General features: G+C 36.2%; 1 protein-coding gene across 2 annotated transcripts; it reads right to left on the bottom strand.

Annotated features, from left to right (window-relative positions):
• Positions 1-129: 129 nt before the first annotated feature.
• LOC144207948 (uncharacterized) lies at positions 130-17,842 on the bottom strand. 2 transcript variants are annotated; one of them, XM_077733635.1, is made up of 6 exons: positions 13,036-17,842; positions 12,847-12,885; positions 12,671-12,778; positions 12,019-12,557; positions 11,828-11,946; positions 130-299 (listed from the first exon to the last, which is right to left on the bottom strand). In XM_077733635.1, the coding sequence occupies exon 1, from the start codon at positions 17,328-17,330 to the stop codon at positions 16,266-16,268; it is 1,065 nt and encodes a 354-aa protein (XP_077589761.1). In that variant the 5' UTR covers positions 17,331-17,842; the 3' UTR covers positions 130-299; positions 11,828-11,946; positions 12,019-12,557; positions 12,671-12,778; positions 12,847-12,885; positions 13,036-16,265. The 2 variants fall into 2 exon arrangements, with proteins under 2 accessions (XP_077589761.1, XP_077589760.1); XM_077733634.1 differs by having other exon boundaries at positions 11,838-11,946.
• Positions 17,843-18,118: the final 276 nt, after the last annotated feature.

Genomic DNA, 18,118 nt, shown 5'->3' with positions numbered 1-18,118 from the left:
GATACAAAGTCACCGATACAGATAAGTCAAGGTCTTGGCGGGGTTACGGACAAGCCCCGTCGTACAAGCTACACTATGCCAACTGAGGTTGCCTACGATTTTGACCTCTATCGCGGCCCGGACAGACAATCAATCCATTCTGCAATGCCATTTCTCCACCAATGATGGCAATTGACGTTTGTTCCGAAAAAGGTGAGTTTTCGCTTACTGTCCAACGCGGCCAAAAAGATCTCCAAGAAGCGATTGGCACCCCCGAGTCGCTCCTTCAGCAGTAAGTCCTCACTGGCCAAGTCCTTGACCTGCAACCAGTCATGACCATCACTACGAAGACACAGATTCCTATACATAGATTATAATAATTAAAAATTGCATACATGGGCATTTTTTTAAATTAAAAAAAACCTTACTATGGATAGACATTTTTTTAAAGAAAAAAAGCCTTACTATACTATGTCGTTTTTTTAGGAAAAAAAGCCTTACTATATTTACTATGTCATTTTTTAAATAAAAAAGCCTTACTATACTAAGTCGTTTTCTGAAGAAAAAGCCTTACTATACTATGTCGTTTTTTGAAGAAAAATGTCTTACTATACTATGTCGTTTTTTGAAGAAAAATGTCTTACTATACTATGTCGTTTTGTTTAATAAAAAGCCTTACTATACTTAGTCATTTTTTAACTAAAAAAGCCTTACTATATTATGTCGTTTTGTTTAATAAAAAGCCTTGCTATACTTTGTCGTTTTTTGAAGGAAAATGCCTTACTATACTATATCGTTTTGTTTAATAAAAAGCCTTACTATATTTACTATGTCACTTTTTAAATAAAAAAGCCTTACTATACTATGTCGTTTTTTCGCAGAAAAAAAGCCTTACTATACTATGTCGTTTTTTCAAAGAAAAAACCCTTACTATACTATGTCGTTTTTTCAAGAAAAAAAGCCTTACTATACTATGTCGTTTTTTCGAAGAAAAAAGCCTTACTATACTATGTCGTTTTTTCGAAGAAAAAAGCCTTACTATACTATGTCGTTTTTTCGAAGAAAAAAGCCTTACTATACTATGTCGTTTTTTCGAAGAAAAAAGCCTTACTATACTATGTCGTTTTTTCGAAGAAAAAAGCCTTACTATACTATGTCGTTTTTTCAAAGAAAAAAGCCTTACTATACTATGTCGTTTTTTCAAGAAAAAAAGCCTTACTATACTATGTCGTTTTGTCGAAGAAAAAAAGCCTTACTATACTATGTCGTTTTTTCGAAGAAAAAAGCCTTACTATACTATGTCGTTTTTTCGAAGAAAAAAAGCCTTACTATACTATGTCGTTTTTTCGAAGAAAAAAAGCCTTACTATACTATGTCGTTTTTTCGAAGAAAAAAGCCTTACTATACTATGTCGTTTTTTCGAAGAAAAAAGCCTTACTATACTATGTCGTTTTTTCGAAGAAAAAAGCCTTACTATACTATGTCGTTTTTTCGAAGAAAAAAGCCTTACTATACTATGTCGTTTTTTCGCAGAAAAAAGCCTTACTATACTATGTCGTTTTTTCGAAGAAAAAAAGCCTTACTATACTATGTCGTTTTTTCGAAGAAAAAAGCCTTACTATACTATGTCGTTTTTTCGAAGAAAAAAGCCTTACTATACTATGTCGTTTTTTCGAAGAAAAAAGCCTTACTATACTATGTCGTTTTTTCAAGAAAAAAAGCCTTACTATACTATGTCGTTTTTTCAAGAAAAGAAGCCTTACTATACTATGTCGTTTTTTCAAGAAAAAAAGCCTTACTATACTATGTCGTTTTTTCGAAGAAAAAAGCCTTACTATACTATGTCGTTTTTTCGAAAAAAAAGCCTTACTATACTATGTCGTTTTTTCGAAGAAAAAAGCCTTACTATACTATGTCGTTTTTTCGAAGAAAAAAGCCTTACTATACTATGTCGTTTTTTCGAAGAAAAAAGCCTTACTATACTATGTCGTTTTTTCGAAGAAAAAAGCCTTACTATACTATGTCGTTTTTTCGCAGAAAAAAGCCTTACTATACTATGTCGTTTTTTCCAAGAAAAAAGCCTTACTATACTATGTTGTTTTTTCGAAGAAAAAAGCCTTACTATACTATGTCGTTTTTTCGAAAAAAAAAGCCTTACTATACTATGTCGTTTTTTCAAAGAAAAAAGCCTTACTATACTATGTCGTTTTTTCAAGAAAAAAAGCCTTACTATACTATGTCGTTTTTTCAAAGAAAAAAGCCTTACTATACTATGTCGTTTTTTCGAAGAAAAAAGCCTTACTATACTATGTCGTTTTTTCGAAGAAAAAAGCCTTACTATACTATGTCGTTTTTTCGAAGAAAAAAGCCTTACTATACTATGTCGTTTTTTCGAAGAAAAAAGCCTTACTATACTATGTCGTTTTTTCGCAGAAAAAAGCCTTACTATACTATGTCGTTTTTTCCAAGAAAAAAGCCTTACTATACTATGTTGTTTTTTCGAAGAAAAAAGCCTTACTATACTATGTCGTTTTTTCGAAAAAAAAAGCCTTACTATACTATGTCGTTTTTTCAAAGAAAAAAGCCTTACTATACTATGTCGTTTTTTCAAGAAAAAAAGCCTTACTATACTATGTCGTTTTGTCGAAGAAAAAAGCCTTACTATACTATGTCGTTTTTTCGAAGAAAAAAGCCTTACTATACTATGTCGTTTTTTCGAAGAAAAAAGCCTTACTATACTATGTCGTTTTTTCGAAGAAAAAAGCCTTACTATACTATGTCGTTTTTTCAAGAAAAAAAGCCTTACTATACTATGTCGTTTTTTCAAGAAAAGAAGCCTTACTATACTATGTCGTTTTTTCAAGAAAAAAAGCCTTACTATACTATGTCGTTTTTTCGAAGAAAAAAGCCTTACTATACTATGTCGTTTTTTCGAAAAAAAAGCCTTACTATACTATGTCGTTTTTTCGAAGAAAAAAGCCTTACTATACTATGTCGTTTTTTCGAAGAAAAAAGCCTTACTATACTATGTCGTTTTTTCGAAGAAAAAAGCCTTACTATACTATGTCGTTTTTTCGCAGAAAAAAGCCTTACTATACTATGTCGTTTTTTCCAAGAAAAAAGCCTTACTATACTATGTTGTTTTTTCGAAGAAAAAAGCCTTACTATACTATGTCGTTTTTTCGAAAAAAAAAGCCTTACTATACTATGTCGTTTTTTCAAAGAAAAAAGCCTTACTATACTATGTCGTTTTTTCAAGAAAAAAAGCCTTACTATACTATGTCGTTTTGTCGAAGAAAAAAGCCTTACTATACTATGTCGTTTTTTCGAAGAAAAAAGCCTTACTATACTATGTCGTTTTTTCGAAGAAAAAAGCCTTACTATACTATGTCGTTTTTTCGCAGAAAAAAGCCTTACTATACTATGTCGTTTTTTCGAAGAAAAAAAGCCTTACTATACTATGTCGTTTTTTCGCAGAAAAAAGCCTTACTATACTATGTCGTTTTTTCGAAGAAAAAAAGCCTTACTATACTATGTCGTTTTTTCGAAGAAAAAAGCCTTACTATACTATGTCGTTTTTTCGAAAAAAAAAGCCTTACTATACTATGTCGTTTTTTCAAAGAAAAAAGCCTTACTATACTATGTCGTTTTTTCAAGAAAAAAGCCTTACTATACTATGTCGTTTTTTCGAAGAAAAAAGCCTTACTATACTATGTCGTTTTTTCGCAGAAAAAAGCCTTACTATACTATGTCGTTTTTTCGAAGAAAAAAAGCCTTACTATACTATGTCGTTTTTTCGAAGAAAAAAGCCTTACTATACTATGTCGTTTTTTCGAAGAAAAAAGCCTTACTATACTATGTCGTTTTTTCGCAGAAAAAAGCCTTACTATACTATGTCGTTTTTTCGAAGAAAAAAGCCTTACTATACTATGTCGTTTTTTCGAAGAAAAAAGCCTTACTATACTATGTCGTTTTTTCGAAGAAAAAAGCCTTACTATACTATGTCGTTTTTTCGCAGAAAAAAGCCTTACTATACTATGTCGTTTTTTCGAAGAAAAAAAGCCTTACTATACTATGTCGTTTTTTCGAAGAAAAAAGCCTTACTATACTATGTCGTTTTTTCGAAGAAAAAAGCCTTACTATACTATGTCGTTTTTTCGAAGAAAAAAGCCTTACTATACTATGTCGTTTTTTCCAAGAAAAAAGCCTTACTATACTATGTCGTTTTTTCCAAGAAAAAAGCCTTACTATACTATGTCGTTTTTTCAAAGAAAAAAGCCTTACTATACTATGTCGTTTTTTCAAGAAAAAAAGCCTTACTATACTATGTCGTTTTGTCGAAGAAAAAAAGCCTTACTATACTATGTCGTTTTTTCGAAGAAAAAAGCCTTACTATACTATGTCGTTTTTTCGAAGAAAAAAGCCTTACTATACTATGTCGTTTTTTCGAAGAAAAAAGCCTTACTATACTATGTCGTTTTTTCGAAGAAAAAAAGCCTTACTATACTATGTCGTTTTTTCGAAGAAAAAAGCCTTACTATACTATGTCGTTTTTTCGAAGAAAAAAGCCTTACTATACTATGTCGTTTTTTCGAAGAAAAAAGCCTTACTATACTATGTCGTTTTTTCAAGAAAAAAAGCCTTACTATACTATGTCGTTTTTTCAAGAAAAGAAGCCTTACTATACTATGTCGTTTTTTCAAGAAAAAAAGCCTTACTATACTATGTCGTTTTTTCGAAGAAAAAAGCCTTACTATACTATGTCGTTTTTTCGAAAAAAAAGCCTTACTATACTATGTCGTTTTTTCGAAGAAAAAAGCCTTACTATACTATGTCGTTTTTTCGAAGAAAAAAGCCTTACTATACTATGTCGTTTTTTCGAAGAAAAAAGCCTTACTATACTATGTCGTTTTTTCGAAGAAAAAAGCCTTACTATACTATGTCGTTTTTTCGCAGAAAAAAGCCTTACTATACTATGTCGTTTTTTCCAAGAAAAAAGCCTTACTATACTATGTTGTTTTTTCGAAGAAAAAAGCCTTACTATACTATGTCGTTTTTTCGAAAAAAAAAGCCTTACTATACTATGTCGTTTTTTCAAAGAAAAAAGCCTTACTATACTATGTTGTTTTTTCAAGAAAAAAAGCCTTACTATACTATGTCGTTTTGTCGAAGAAAAAAGCCTTACTATACTATGTCGTTTTTTCGAAGAAAAAAGCCTTACTATACTATGTCGTTTTTTCGAAGAAAAAAGCCTTACTATACTATGTCGTTTTTTCAAAGAAAAAAGCCTTACTATACTATGTCGTTTTTTCAAGAAAAAAAGCCTTACTATACTATGTCGTTTTGTCGAAGAAAAAAGCCTTACTATACTATGTCGTTTTTTCGAAGAAAAAAGCCTTACTATACTATGTCGTTTTTTCGAAGAAAAAAGCCTTACTATACTATGTCGTTTTTTCGCAGAAAAAAGCCTTACTATACTATGTCGTTTTTTCGAAGAAAAAAAGCCTTACTATACTATGTCGTTTTTTCGAAGAAAAAAGCCTTACTATACTATGTCGTTTTTTCGAAGAAAAAAGCCTTACTATACTATGTCGTTTTTTCGAAGAAAAAAAGCCTTACTATACTATGTCGTTTTTTCGAAGGAAAAAGCCTTACTATACTATGTCGTTTTTTGAACAAAAAAAGCCTTACTATACTATGTAGTTTTTCCGAAGGAAAAAGCCTTACTATACTATGTCGTTTTTTGAACAAAAAAAGCCTTACTATACTATGTCGTTTTTTCGAAGAAAAAAGCCTTACTATACTATGTCGTTTTTTCGAAGAAAAAAGCCTTACTATACTATGTCGTTTTTTCAAGAAAAAAAGCCTTACTATACTATGTCGTTTTTTCCAAGAAAAAAAGCCTTACTATACTATGTCGTTTTTTCCAAGAAAAAAGCCTTACTATACTATGTCGTTTTTTCCAAGAAAAAAGCCTTACTATACTATGTAGTTTCTCCGAAGGAAAAAGCCTTACTATACTATGTCGTTTTTTCGAAGAAAAAAGCCTTACTATACTATGTCGTTTTTTCGAAGAAAAAAGCCTTACTATACTATGTCGTTTTTTCGAAGAAAAAAGCCTTACTATACTATGTCGTTTTTTCAAGAAAAAAAGCCTTACTATACTATGTCGTTTTTTCAAGAAAAAAAGCCTTACTATACTATGTCGTTTTTTCGAAGAAAAAAGCCTTACTATACTATGTCGTTTTTTCAAGTAAAAACGCCTTACTATACTATGTCGTTTTTTCAAAGAAAAAAGCCTTACTATACTATGTCGTTTTTTCGAAGAAAAAAGCCTTACTATACTATGTCGTTTTTTCGAAAAAAAAAGCCTTACTATACTATGTCGTTTTTTCAAAGAAAAAAGCCTTACTATACTATGTCGTTTTTTCGAAGAAAAAAGCCTTACTATACTATGTCGTTTTTTCGAAAAAAAAGCCTTACTATACTGTCGTTTTTTCGAAGAAAAAAGCCTTACTATACTATGTCGTTTTTTCAAGAAAAAAAGCCTTACTATACTATGTCGTTTTTTCAAGAAAAGAAGCCTTACTATACTATGTCGTTTTTTCAAGAAAAAAAGCCTTACTATACTATGTCGTTTTTTCAAAGAAAAAAGCCTTACTATACTATGTCGTTTTTTCGAAGAAAAAAGCCTTACTATACTATGTCGTTTTTTCGAAAAAAAAAGCCTTACTATACTATGTCGTTTTTTCGAAGAAAAAAGCCTTACTATACTATGTCGTTTTTTCGAAAAAAAAGCCTTACTATACTATGTCGTTTTTTCGAAGAAAAAAGCCTTACTATACTATGTCGTTTTTTCAAGAAAAAAAGCCTTACTATACTATGTCGTTTTTTCAAGAAAAGAAGCCTTACTATACTATGTCGTTTTTTCAAGAAAAAAAGCCTTACTATACTATGTCGTTTTTTCCAAGAAAAAAGCCTTACTATACTATGTCGTTTTTTCCAAGAAAAAAGCCTTACTATTCTATGTAGTTTCTCCGAAGGAAAAAGCCTTACTATACTATGTCGTTTTTTCGAAGAAAAAAGCCTTACTATGTCGTTTTTTCGAAGAAAAAAGCCTTACTATACTATGTCGTTTTTTCGAAGAAAAAAGCCTTACTATACTATGTCGTTTTTTCAAGAAAAAAAGCCTTACTATACTATGTCGTTTTTTCAAGAAAAAAAGCCTTACTATACTATGTCGTTTTTTCGAAGAAAAAAGCCTTACTATACTATGTCGTTTTTTCAAGAAAAGAAGCCTTACTATACTATGTCGTTTTTTCAAAGAAAAAAGCCTTACTATACTATGTCGTTTTTTCGAAGAAAAAAGCCTTACTATACTATGTCGTTTTTTCGAAAAAAAAAGCCTTACTATACTATGTCGTTTTTTCGAAGAAAAAAGCCTTACTATACTATGTCGTTTTTTCGAAAAAAAAGCCTTACTATACTATGTCGTTTTTTCGAAGAAAAAAGCCTTACTATACTATGTCGTTTTTTCAAGAAAAAAAGCCTTACTATACTATGTCGTTTTTTCAAGAAAAGAAGCCTTACTATACTATGTCGTTTTTTCAAGAAAAAAAGCCTTACTATACTATGTCGTTTTTTCAAAGAAAAAAGCCTTACTATACTATGTCGTTTTTTCGAAGAAAAAAGCCTTACTATACTATGTCGTTTTTTCGAAAAAAAAAAGCCTTACTATACTATGTCGTTTTTTCAAAGAAAAAAGCCTTACTATACTATGTCGTTTTTTCGAAGAAAAAAGCCTTACTATACTATGTCGTTTTTTCGAAAGAAAAAAAGCCTTACTATACTATGTCGTTTTTTCGAAGAAAAAAGCCTTACTATACTATGTCGTTTTTTCAAGAAAAAAAGCCTTACTATACTATGTCGTTTTTTCAAGAAAAGAAGCCTTACTATACTATGTCGTTTTTACAAAAAAAAAAGCCTTACTATACTATGTCGTTTTTTCAAGAAAAAAAGCCTTACTATACTATGTCGTTTTTTCGAAGAAAAAAGCCTTACTATACTATGTCGTTTTTTCGAAGAAAAAAAGCCTTACTATACTATGTCGTTTTTTCGAAGAAAAAAGCCTTACTATACTATGTCGTTTTTTCGAAGAAAAAAGCCTTACTATACTATGTCGTTTTTTCGAAGAAAAAAGCCTTACTATACTATGTCGTTTTTTCGAAGAAAAAAGCCTTACTATACTATGTCGTTTTTTCGCAGAAAAAAGCCTTACTATACTATGTCGTTTTTTCGAAGAAAAAAAGCCTTACTATACTATGTCGTTTTTTCGAAGAAAAAAGCCTTACTATACTATGTCGTTTTTTCGAAGAAAAAAGCCTTACTATACTATGTCGTTTTTTCGAAGAAAAAAGCCTTACTATACTATGTCGTTTTTTCAAGAAAAAAAGCCTTACTATACTATGTCGTTTTTTCAAGAAAAGAAGCCTTACTATACTATGTCGTTTTTTCAAGAAAAAAAGCCTTACTATACTATGTCGTTTTTTCGAAGAAAAAAGCCTTACTATACTATGTCGTTTTTTCGAAAAAAAAGCCTTACTATACTATGTCGTTTTTTCGAAGAAAAAAGCCTTACTATACTATGTCGTTTTTTCGAAGAAAAAAGCCTTACTATACTATGTCGTTTTTTCGAAGAAAAAAGCCTTACTATACTATGTCGTTTTTTCGCAGAAAAAAGCCTTACTATACTATGTCGTTTTTTCCAAGAAAAAAAGCCTTACTATACTATGTCGTTTTTTCAAGAAAAAAAGCCTTACTATACTATGTCGTTTTTTCGAAGAAAAAAGCCTTACTATACTATGTCGTTTTTTCAAGAAAAGAAGCCTTACTATACTATGTCGTTTTTTCAAAGAAAAAAGCCTTACTATACTATGTCGTTTTTTCGAAGAAAAAAGCCTTACTATACTATGTCGTTTTTTCGAAAAAAAAAGCCTTACTATACTATGTCGTTTTTTCAAAGAAAAAAGCCTTACTATACTATGTCGTTTTTTCGAAGAAAAAAGCCTTACTATACTATGTCGTTTTTTCGAAAAAAAAGCCTTACTATACTATGTCGTTTTTTCGAAGAAAAAAGCCTTACTATACTATGTCGTTTTTTCGAAGAAAAAAGCCTTACTATACTATGTCGTTTTTTCAAGAAAAGAAGCCTTACTATACTATGTCGTTTTTTCAAGAAAAAAAGCCTTACTATACTATGTCGTTTTTTCAAAGAAAAAAGCCTTACTATACTATGTCGTTTTTTCGAAGAAAAAAGCCTTACTATACTATGTCGTTTTTTCGAAAAAAAAAGCCTTACTATACTATGTCGTTTTTTCGAAGAAAAAAGCCTTACTATACTATGTCGTTTTTTCGAAAAAAAAGCCTTACTATACTATGTCGTTTTTTCGAAGAAAAAAGCCTTACTATACTATGTCGTTTTTTCAAGAAAAAAAGCCTTACTATACTATGTCGTTTTTTCAAGAAAAGAAGCCTTACTATACTATGTCGTTTTTTCAAGAAAAAAAGCCTTACTATACTATGTCGTTTTTTCAAAGAAAAAAGCCTTACTATACTATGTCGTTTTTTCGAAGAAAAAAGCCTTACTATACTATGTCGTTTTTTCGAAAAAAAAAAGCCTTACTATACTATGTCGTTTTTTCAAAGAAAAAAGCCTTACTATACTATGTCGTTTTTTCGAAGAAAAAAGCCTTACTATACTATGTCGTTTTTTCGAAAGAAAAAAAGCCTTACTATACTATGTCGTTTTTTCGAAGAAAAAAGCCTTACTATACTATGTCGTTTTTTCAAGAAAAAAAGCCTTACTATACTATGTCGTTTTTTCAAGAAAAGAAGCCTTACTATACTATGTCGTTTTTACAAAAAAAAAAGCCTTACTATACTATGTCGTTTTTTCAAGAAAAAAAGCCTTACTATACTATGTCGTTTTTTCGAAGAAAAAAGCCTTACTATACTATGTCGTTTTTTCGAAGAAAAAAAGCCTTACTATACTATGTCGTTTTTTCGAAGAAAAAAGCCTTACTATACTATGTCGTTTTTTCGAAGAAAAAAGCCTTACTATACTATGTCGTTTTTTCGAAGAAAAAAGCCTTACTATACTATGTCGTTTTTTCGAAGAAAAAAGCCTTACTATACTATGTCGTTTTTTCGCAGAAAAAAGCCTTACTATACTATGTCGTTTTTTCGAAGAAAAAAAGCCTTACTATACTATGTCGTTTTTTCGAAGAAAAAAGCCTTACTATACTATGTCGTTTTTTCGAAGAAAAAAGCCTTACTATACTATGTCGTTTTTTCGAAGAAAAAAGCCTTACTATACTATGTCGTTTTTTCAAGAAAAAAAGCCTTACTATACTATGTCGTTTTTTCAAGAAAAGAAGCCTTACTATACTATGTCGTTTTTTCAAGAAAAAAAGCCTTACTATACTATGTCGTTTTTTCGAAGAAAAAAGCCTTACTATACTATGTCGTTTTTTCGAAAAAAAAGCCTTACTATACTATGTCGTTTTTTCGAAGAAAAAAGCCTTACTATACTATGTCGTTTTTTCGAAGAAAAAAGCCTTACTATACTATGTCGTTTTTTCGAAGAAAAAAGCCTTACTATACTATGTCGTTTTTTCGCAGAAAAAAGCCTTACTATACTATGTCGTTTTTTCCAAGAAAAAAGCCTTACTATACTATGTTGTTTTTTCGAAGAAAAAAGCCTTACTATACTATGTCGTTTTTTCGAAAAAAAAAGCCTTACTATACTATGTCGTTTTTTCAAAGAAAAAAGCCTTACTATACTATGTCGTTTTTTCAAGAAAAAAAGCCTTACTATACTATGTCGTTTTGTCGAAGAAAAAAGCCTTACTATACTATGTCGTTTTTTCGAAGAAAAAAGCCTTACTATACTATGTCGTTTTTTCGAAGAAAAAAGCCTTACTATACTATGTCGTTTTTTCAAAGAAAAAAGCCTTACTATACTATGTCGTTTTTTCAAGAAAAAAAGCCTTACTATACTATGTCGTTTTGTCGAAGAAAAAAGCCTTACTATACTATGTCGTTTTTTCGAAGAAAAAAGCCTTACTATACTATGTCGTTTTTTCGAAGAAAAAAGCCTTACTATACTATGTCGTTTTTTCGCAGAAAAAAGCCTTACTATACTATGTCGTTTTTTCGAAGAAAAAAAGCCTTACTATACTATGTCGTTTTTTCGAAGAAAAAAGCCTTACTATACTATGTCGTTTTTTCGAAGAAAAAAGCCTTACTATACTATGTCGTTTTTTCGAAGAAAAAAGCCTTACTATACTATGTCGTTTTTTCAAGAAAAAAAGCCTTACTATACTATGTCGTTTTTTCAAGAAAAAAAGCCTTACTATACTATGTCGTTTTTTCGAAGAAAAAAGCCTTACTATACTATGTCGTTTTTTCAAGTAAAAACGCCTTACTATACTATGTCGTTTTTTCAAAGAAAAAAGCCTTACTATACTATGTCGTTTTTTCGAAGAAAAAAGCCTTACTATACTATGTCGTTTTTTCGAAGAAAAAAGCCTTACTATACTATGTCGTTTTTTCGAAGAAAAAAAGCCTTACTATACTATGTCGTTTTTTCGAAGAAAAAAGGCCTTACTATACTATGTTGTTTTTTCGAAGAAAAAAGCCTTACTATACTATGTCATTTTTTAAGTCAAAATAGCCTTACTATACTATGTCATTTTTTAGGTGGAAAAAAGCCTTACTATACTATGTCGTTTTTTAAAGAATAAAAAGTCACACCATACTATGTCGTTTTTAAAGCAAAAAGCCTTACCATACCATACCATGTCGTGGCTTCTCACGATAACTGATGACGCAGTTGTTCACCTTCCTCAATTTGGCGGCCACGTCCCTCCTAAGAACGGTGAAGACGGACTTCCCGCTGTTGACAAACTGAAAACAAAGACCTATTTAAGCGGGTGGATGGCCAAATGCCACTGCTGTGAGGGGCGGGGCTTGCCTGACCGGCGCGGCCGATGGCGTTCTTCGGTGGATCACGATGACCAGCCCGTCCCGTGCACGGACCTCCATGACAGCCGCCAGCACGTCTTCCGCGTCGTGAATTTAAATTATTTTCTATAGTATTTTTTCCAATCTTTATTTTGTGAGTGACACCATAAATTCCCTCAAAATCAAGAGGATGTGGCGCCAAAATATCCTCAAAAGCAACAGAAAATGAGGGATTGGTTGCTGTTCAGACATAGGCTAGATCATCATCATGGAATCATCCAAAGCCTTGATTGTCATCATACACAGCAGCGTAAAACCAAAATGGTGGTACCACTCCACAAAGTGCGCCTTCCCGGCAAAAGACCAAAAATAAGCCATCTAAAAATATAAAAATAGATGAATCACATCCTGTTAAGGTAAATACTAGAAAATATTACGACTATCCACGCAGATGCCGGTGGTCTTGAGATGTCTTCGGGGACATTGCAGGTTTGTTGTCAATCTGCTGCGATCGATGTATGGCATCTTGTCCCGAGAGCGACCAATCCTGGCGACTGTAGAAATAGTTTGCCCCGCAGATGTTGGCAAACAATGACAAGACTTAGGAAACAAAACACCAAACTGGAGAGCAAGAGCCAGCTGAGCGGCGCCATCTTGGATCACTTACCTCCTTTGAAGAATGGAGTTAATTCAGAGTGTCTGTCGTAAGATGGCCGCCAGTCACAAAAACCAATGGCAGGGCCTCAAGACTTATAGTTTACACCCATAGAGCATGCTGAAAGAGAAGGAAAAACGGGCCTGTGATTGGACGACGACACGGGCCGGCGGGCGTGGCCGACTCACCGCAGTTGTCTCGGATGAATGTGAGCAGCTCCGTCACCCCTGCGGGACAAACAAAGCGGTGTCCAATTAGGATAAGGACACCGCAAAATAAAAAAGCAACAGTTAAAAATTAGCAGATTTTTTTCTTTGAAAATTTTACAATAAATTAATTAAAATTTTTAAGCAAAGTATGCTGAATTTTGCACTCACCTCGATCCCTCTGTCCGTCCGTGTCATCCAACCATGCCGTCGTCCCTGCCGTCCATCCCTGCCATCTGTCCGTCAATCCATGCCGTCCATGCCGTCCGTCGATGCCGTCCGTCGATGCCGTCCGTCGATGCCGTCCGTCGATGCCGTCCGTCGATGCCGTCCGTCGATGCCGTCCGTCGATGCCGTCCGTCGATGCCGTCCGTCGATGCCGTCCGTCGATGCCGTCCGTCGATGCCGTCCGTCGATGCCGTCCGTCGATGCCGTCCGTCGATGCCGTCCGTCGATGCCGTCCCTCGATGCCGTCCCTCGATGCCGTCCCTCGATGCCGTCCGTCCGTCCTTCCCTGCCCAAAAGCCAGCGGGGGGACGAAAAGTGTCCAAGCTCCACTGGGGAGAAAAAGTGTCCAATCTCCACTGGCGAGAAAAAGTGTCCAATCTCCACTGGGGAGAAAAAATGTCCAAAAGTGTCCAAAACTCCACTGGGGAGAAAAAGTGTCCAAAACTCCACTGGGGAGAAAAAGTGTCCAAAAGTGTCCAAAACTCCACTGGAGAGAAAAAAAGTGTCCAAAACTCCACTGGGGAGGAAAAAAAGTGTCCAAAAGTGTCCAAAACTCCACTGGGGAGAAAAAAAGTGTCCAATACTCCACTGGGGAGCTGACTGTCCAAAAGTGTCCAAAACTCCACTGGGGAGGAAAAAAGTGTCCAATCTCCACTGGGGAGAAAAAGTGTCCAATACTCCACTAGGGAAAAAAAGTGTCCAATCTCCACTGGGGAGAAAAAAAAGTGTCCAATCTCCACTGGGGAGAAAAAAGGGTCCAATACTCCACTAGGGAAAAAAAAGTGTCCAGTACTCCACTAGGGAAAAAAAGTGTCCAATCTCCACTGGCGAGAAAAGTGTCCAAAAGTGTCCAAAACTCCACGTGGGAGAAAAAAAAAGTGTCCAAAAGTGTCCAAAACTCCACTGGGGAGAAAGGTGTCCAAAACTCCACTGGGGAGAAAAGTGTCCAAAAGTGTCCAAAACTCCACCGGGGAGAAAAGTGTCCAAAACTCCACTGGGGAGAAAAGTGTCCAAAAATGTCCAAAATTCAACGTGGGAGAAAAAAAAAGTGTCCAAAAGTGTCCAAAACTCCACGTGGGAGAAAAAAAGTGTCCAAAAGTGTCCAAAACTCCACTGGGGAGAAAGGTGTCCAAAACTCCACTGGGGAGAAAAGTGTCCAAAAGTGTCCAAAAGTGTCCAAAAGTGTCCAAAACTCCACTGGGGAGAAAAGTGTCCAAAAGTGTCCAAAACTCCACTGGGGAGAAAAGTGTCCAAAAGTGTCCAAAACTCCACTGGGGAGAAAAGTGTCCAAAAGTGTCCAAAACTCCACGTGGGAGAAAAAAAAGTGTCCAAAAGTGTCCAAAACTCCACTGGGGAGAAAGGTGTCCAAAAGTGTCCAAAACTCCACTGGGGAGAAAAGTGTCCAAAAGTGTCCAAAACTCCACTGGGGAGAAAAGTGTCCAAAACTCCACTGGGGAGAAAAGTGTCCAAAACTCCACTGGGGAGAAAAGTGTCCAAAACTCCACTGGGGAGAAAAGTGTCCAAAACTCCACTGGGGAGAAAAGTGTCCAAAACTCCACTGGGGAGAAAAGTGTCCAAAACTCCACTGGGGAGAAAAGTGTCCAAAACTCCACTGGGGAGAAAAAAAGTGTCCAAAACTCCACCGGGGAGCTGAGTGTCCAAAAGTGTCAAAACTCCACCGGGGAGCAGAATGTCCCAAAGTGTCCAAAACTCCACCGGGGAGCTGAGTGTCCACGCTGTCCGCCGCTGCGGTCCATACCAACCTACCTGTATACCTACCTGTCTGTCAATACCTAAAACGCCGGAGGAGAAAAGTGTCCAAAATTCCACTGGGGAGAAGTGTCCAAAAGTCCACGCGATCCACGCATGTGTCCAATACTCCGCTAGGGAGAAAAAAAAAAAAAGTGTCCAATATTCCACTAGGGAGTACAAAAAAAAACTGTCCTATATTCCACTAGGGAGTACAAAAAAAGTGTCCAAAACTCCACTGGGGAGAAAAAAAAGTGTCCAATACTCCACTAGGGAGTACAAAAAAGTGTCCAATACTCCACTAGGGAGTACAAAAAAGTGTCCAATACTCCACTGGGGAGAAAAGTGTCCAAAACTCCACTGGGGAGAAAAGTGTCCAAAAGTGTCCAAAACTCCACTGGGGAGAAAAAAAAAGTGTCCAAAACTCCACTGGGGAGAAAAAAAAGTGTCCAAAACTCCACTGGGGAGAAAAAAAATGTCCAAAACTCCACTGGGGAGCTGAGTGTCCAAAAGTGTCCAAAACTCCACTGGGGAGAAAAAAAGTGTCCAAAACTCCACTGGGGAGAAAAAAAGTGTCCAAAACTCCACTGGGGAGAAAAAAAGTGTCCAAAAGTGTCCAAAACTCAACTGGGGAGAAAAGTGTCCAAAACTCCACTGGGGAGAAAAGTGTCCAAAACTCCACTGGGGAGAAAAAAGTGTCCAAAAGTGTCCAAAACTCCACTGGGGAGAAAAGTGTCCAAAACTCCACTGGGGAGAAAAGTGTCCAAAACTCCACTGGGAGAAAAGTTTCCAAAAGTGTCCAAAACTCCACTGGGGAGCTGAGTGTCCAAAAGTGTCCAAAACTCCACCGGGGAGCTGAGTGTCCATGCTGTCCGCCGCTGCCGTCCATACCAACCTACCTGTATACCTACCTGTCCGTCCATACCTAAAACGCCGGAGGAGAAAAGTGTCCAAAATTCCACTGGGGAGGAGTGTCCAAAAGTCCACGCGATCCACGCATGTGTCCAATACTCCGCCAGGGAGAAAAAAAAAAGTGTCCAATATTCCACTAGGGAGTACAAAAAAAACTGTCCTATATTCCACTAGGGAGTACAAAAAAGTGTCCAAAACTCCACTTGGGAGTAAAAAAATGTCCAATACTCCACTAGGGAGTACAAAAAAAGTGTCCAATACTCCACTAGGGAGTACAAAAAGTGTCCATTACTCCACTAGGGAGTACAAAAGTGTCCAATACTCCACTAGGGAGTACAAAAAAAGTGTCCAATACTCCACTAGGGAGTACAAAAAAGTGTCCAATACTCCACTAGGGAGTACAAAAAAGTGTCCAATACTCCACTAGGGAGTACAAAAAAGTGTCCAATACTCCACTGGGGAGAAAAGTGTCCAAAACTCCCCTTGGGAGAAAAAAAAGTGTCCAAAAGTGTTCAAAATTCCACTGGGGAGAAAAAGTGTCCAAAAGTGTCCAAAACTCCACTGGGGAGGAAAAAAGTGTCCAAAACTCCACTGGGGAGAAAAGTGTCCAAAAGTGTCCAAAACTCCACTTGGGAGAAAAAAAAGTGTCCAATACTCCACTGGGGAAAAAAAAAAGTGTCCAAAAGTGTCCAAAACTCCACTGGGGAGTTGAGTGTCCAAAAGTGTCCAAAACTCCACTGGGGAGTTGAGTGTCCAAAAGTGTCCAAAACTCCACTGGGGAGAAAAGTGTCCAAAACTCCACTGGGGAAAAAAAAAAGTGTCCAAAAGTGTCCAAAACTCCACTGGGGAGAAGAGTGTCCAAAACTCCACCGGGGAGCTGAGTGTCCAAAAGTGTCCAAAACTCCACCGGGGAGCCGAGTGTCCAAAAGTGTCCAAAACTCCACCGGGGAGCCGAGTGTCCAAAAGTGTCCAAAACTCCACCGGGGAGCCGAGTGTCCAAAAGTGTCCAAAACTCCACCGGGGGGCCGAGTGTCCAAAAGTGTCCAAAACTCCACCGGGGGGCCGAGTGTCCAAAAGTGTCCAAAACTCCACCGGGGAGCTGAGTGTCCAAAAGTGTCCAAAACTCCACCGGGGAGCCGAGTGTCCAAAAGTGTCCAAAACTCCACCGGGGAGCCGAGTGTCCAAAAGTGTCCAAAACTCCACCGGGGAGCCGAGTGTCCAAAAGTGTCCAAAACTCCACCGGGGGGCCGAGTGTCCAAAAGTGTCCAAAACTCCACCGGGGGGCCGAGTGTCCAAAAGTGTCCAAAACTCCACCGGGGAGCCGAGTGTCCAAAAGTGTCCAAAACTCCACCGGGGAGCCGAGTGTCCAAAAGTGTCCAAAACTCCACCGGGGAGCCGAGTGTCCAAAAGTGTCCAAAACTCCACCGGGGAGCCGAGTGTCCAAAAGTGTCCAAAACTCCACCGGGGAGCCGAGTGTCCAAAAGTGTCCAAAACTCCACCGGGGAGCCGAGTGTCCAAAAGTGTCCAAAACTCCACCGGGGAGCTGAGTGTCCATGCTGTCCGCCGCTGCCGTCCATACCAACCTACCTGTATACCTACCTGTCCTTCCATACCTAAAACGCCGGAGGAGAAAAGTGTCCAAAACTCCACTGGGGAGAAGTGTCCAAAAGTGCACGCGATCCACGCATGTGTCCAATACTCCGCTAGGGAGAAAAAAAAAAGTGTCCAATATTCCACTAGGGAGTACAAAAAAAAAACTGTCCAATATTCCACTAGGGAGTACAAAAAAAAACTGTCCAATATTCCACTAGGGAGTACAAAAAAAGTGTCCAATATTCCACTAGGGAGTACAAAAAAAGTGTCCAATACTCCACTAGGGAGTACAAAAAAAGTGTCCAATATTCCACTAGGGAGTACAAAAAAAGTGTCCAATACTCCACTAGGGAGTACAAAAAAAGTGTCCAATACTCCACTAGGGAGTACAAAAAAAGTGTCCAATATTCCACTAGGGAGTACAAAAAAAGTGTCCAATATTCCACTAGGGAGTACAAAAAAAGTGTCCAACACTCCACTTGGGAGTACAAAAAAAGTGTCCAACACTCCACTTGGGAGTACAAAAAAAGTGTCCAACACTCCACTTGGGAGTACAAAAAAAGTGTCCAACACTCCACTTGGGAGTAAAAAAAAAAAAAGTCCAATACTCCACTTGGGAGTAAAAAAAAAAGAGTCCAATACTCCACTAGGGAGTAAAAAAAAAAAAAGAGTCCAATACTCCACTAGGGAGTACAAAAAAAAGAGTCCAATACTCCACTAGGGAGTACAAAAAAAAGTCCAATACTCCACTTGGGAGTAAAAAAAAAAAAAT

Source organism: Stigmatopora nigra, chromosome 14 (assembly GCF_051989575.1).
Source record: "Stigmatopora nigra isolate UIUO_SnigA chromosome 14, RoL_Snig_1.1, whole genome shotgun sequence".
NCBI classification, from domain to species: Eukaryota; Metazoa; Chordata; class Actinopteri; order Syngnathiformes; family Syngnathidae; genus Stigmatopora; species Stigmatopora nigra.
Note: the sequence above shows the minus strand (reverse complement) of the source record. Positions and strands in the feature narration are given on the sequence as shown.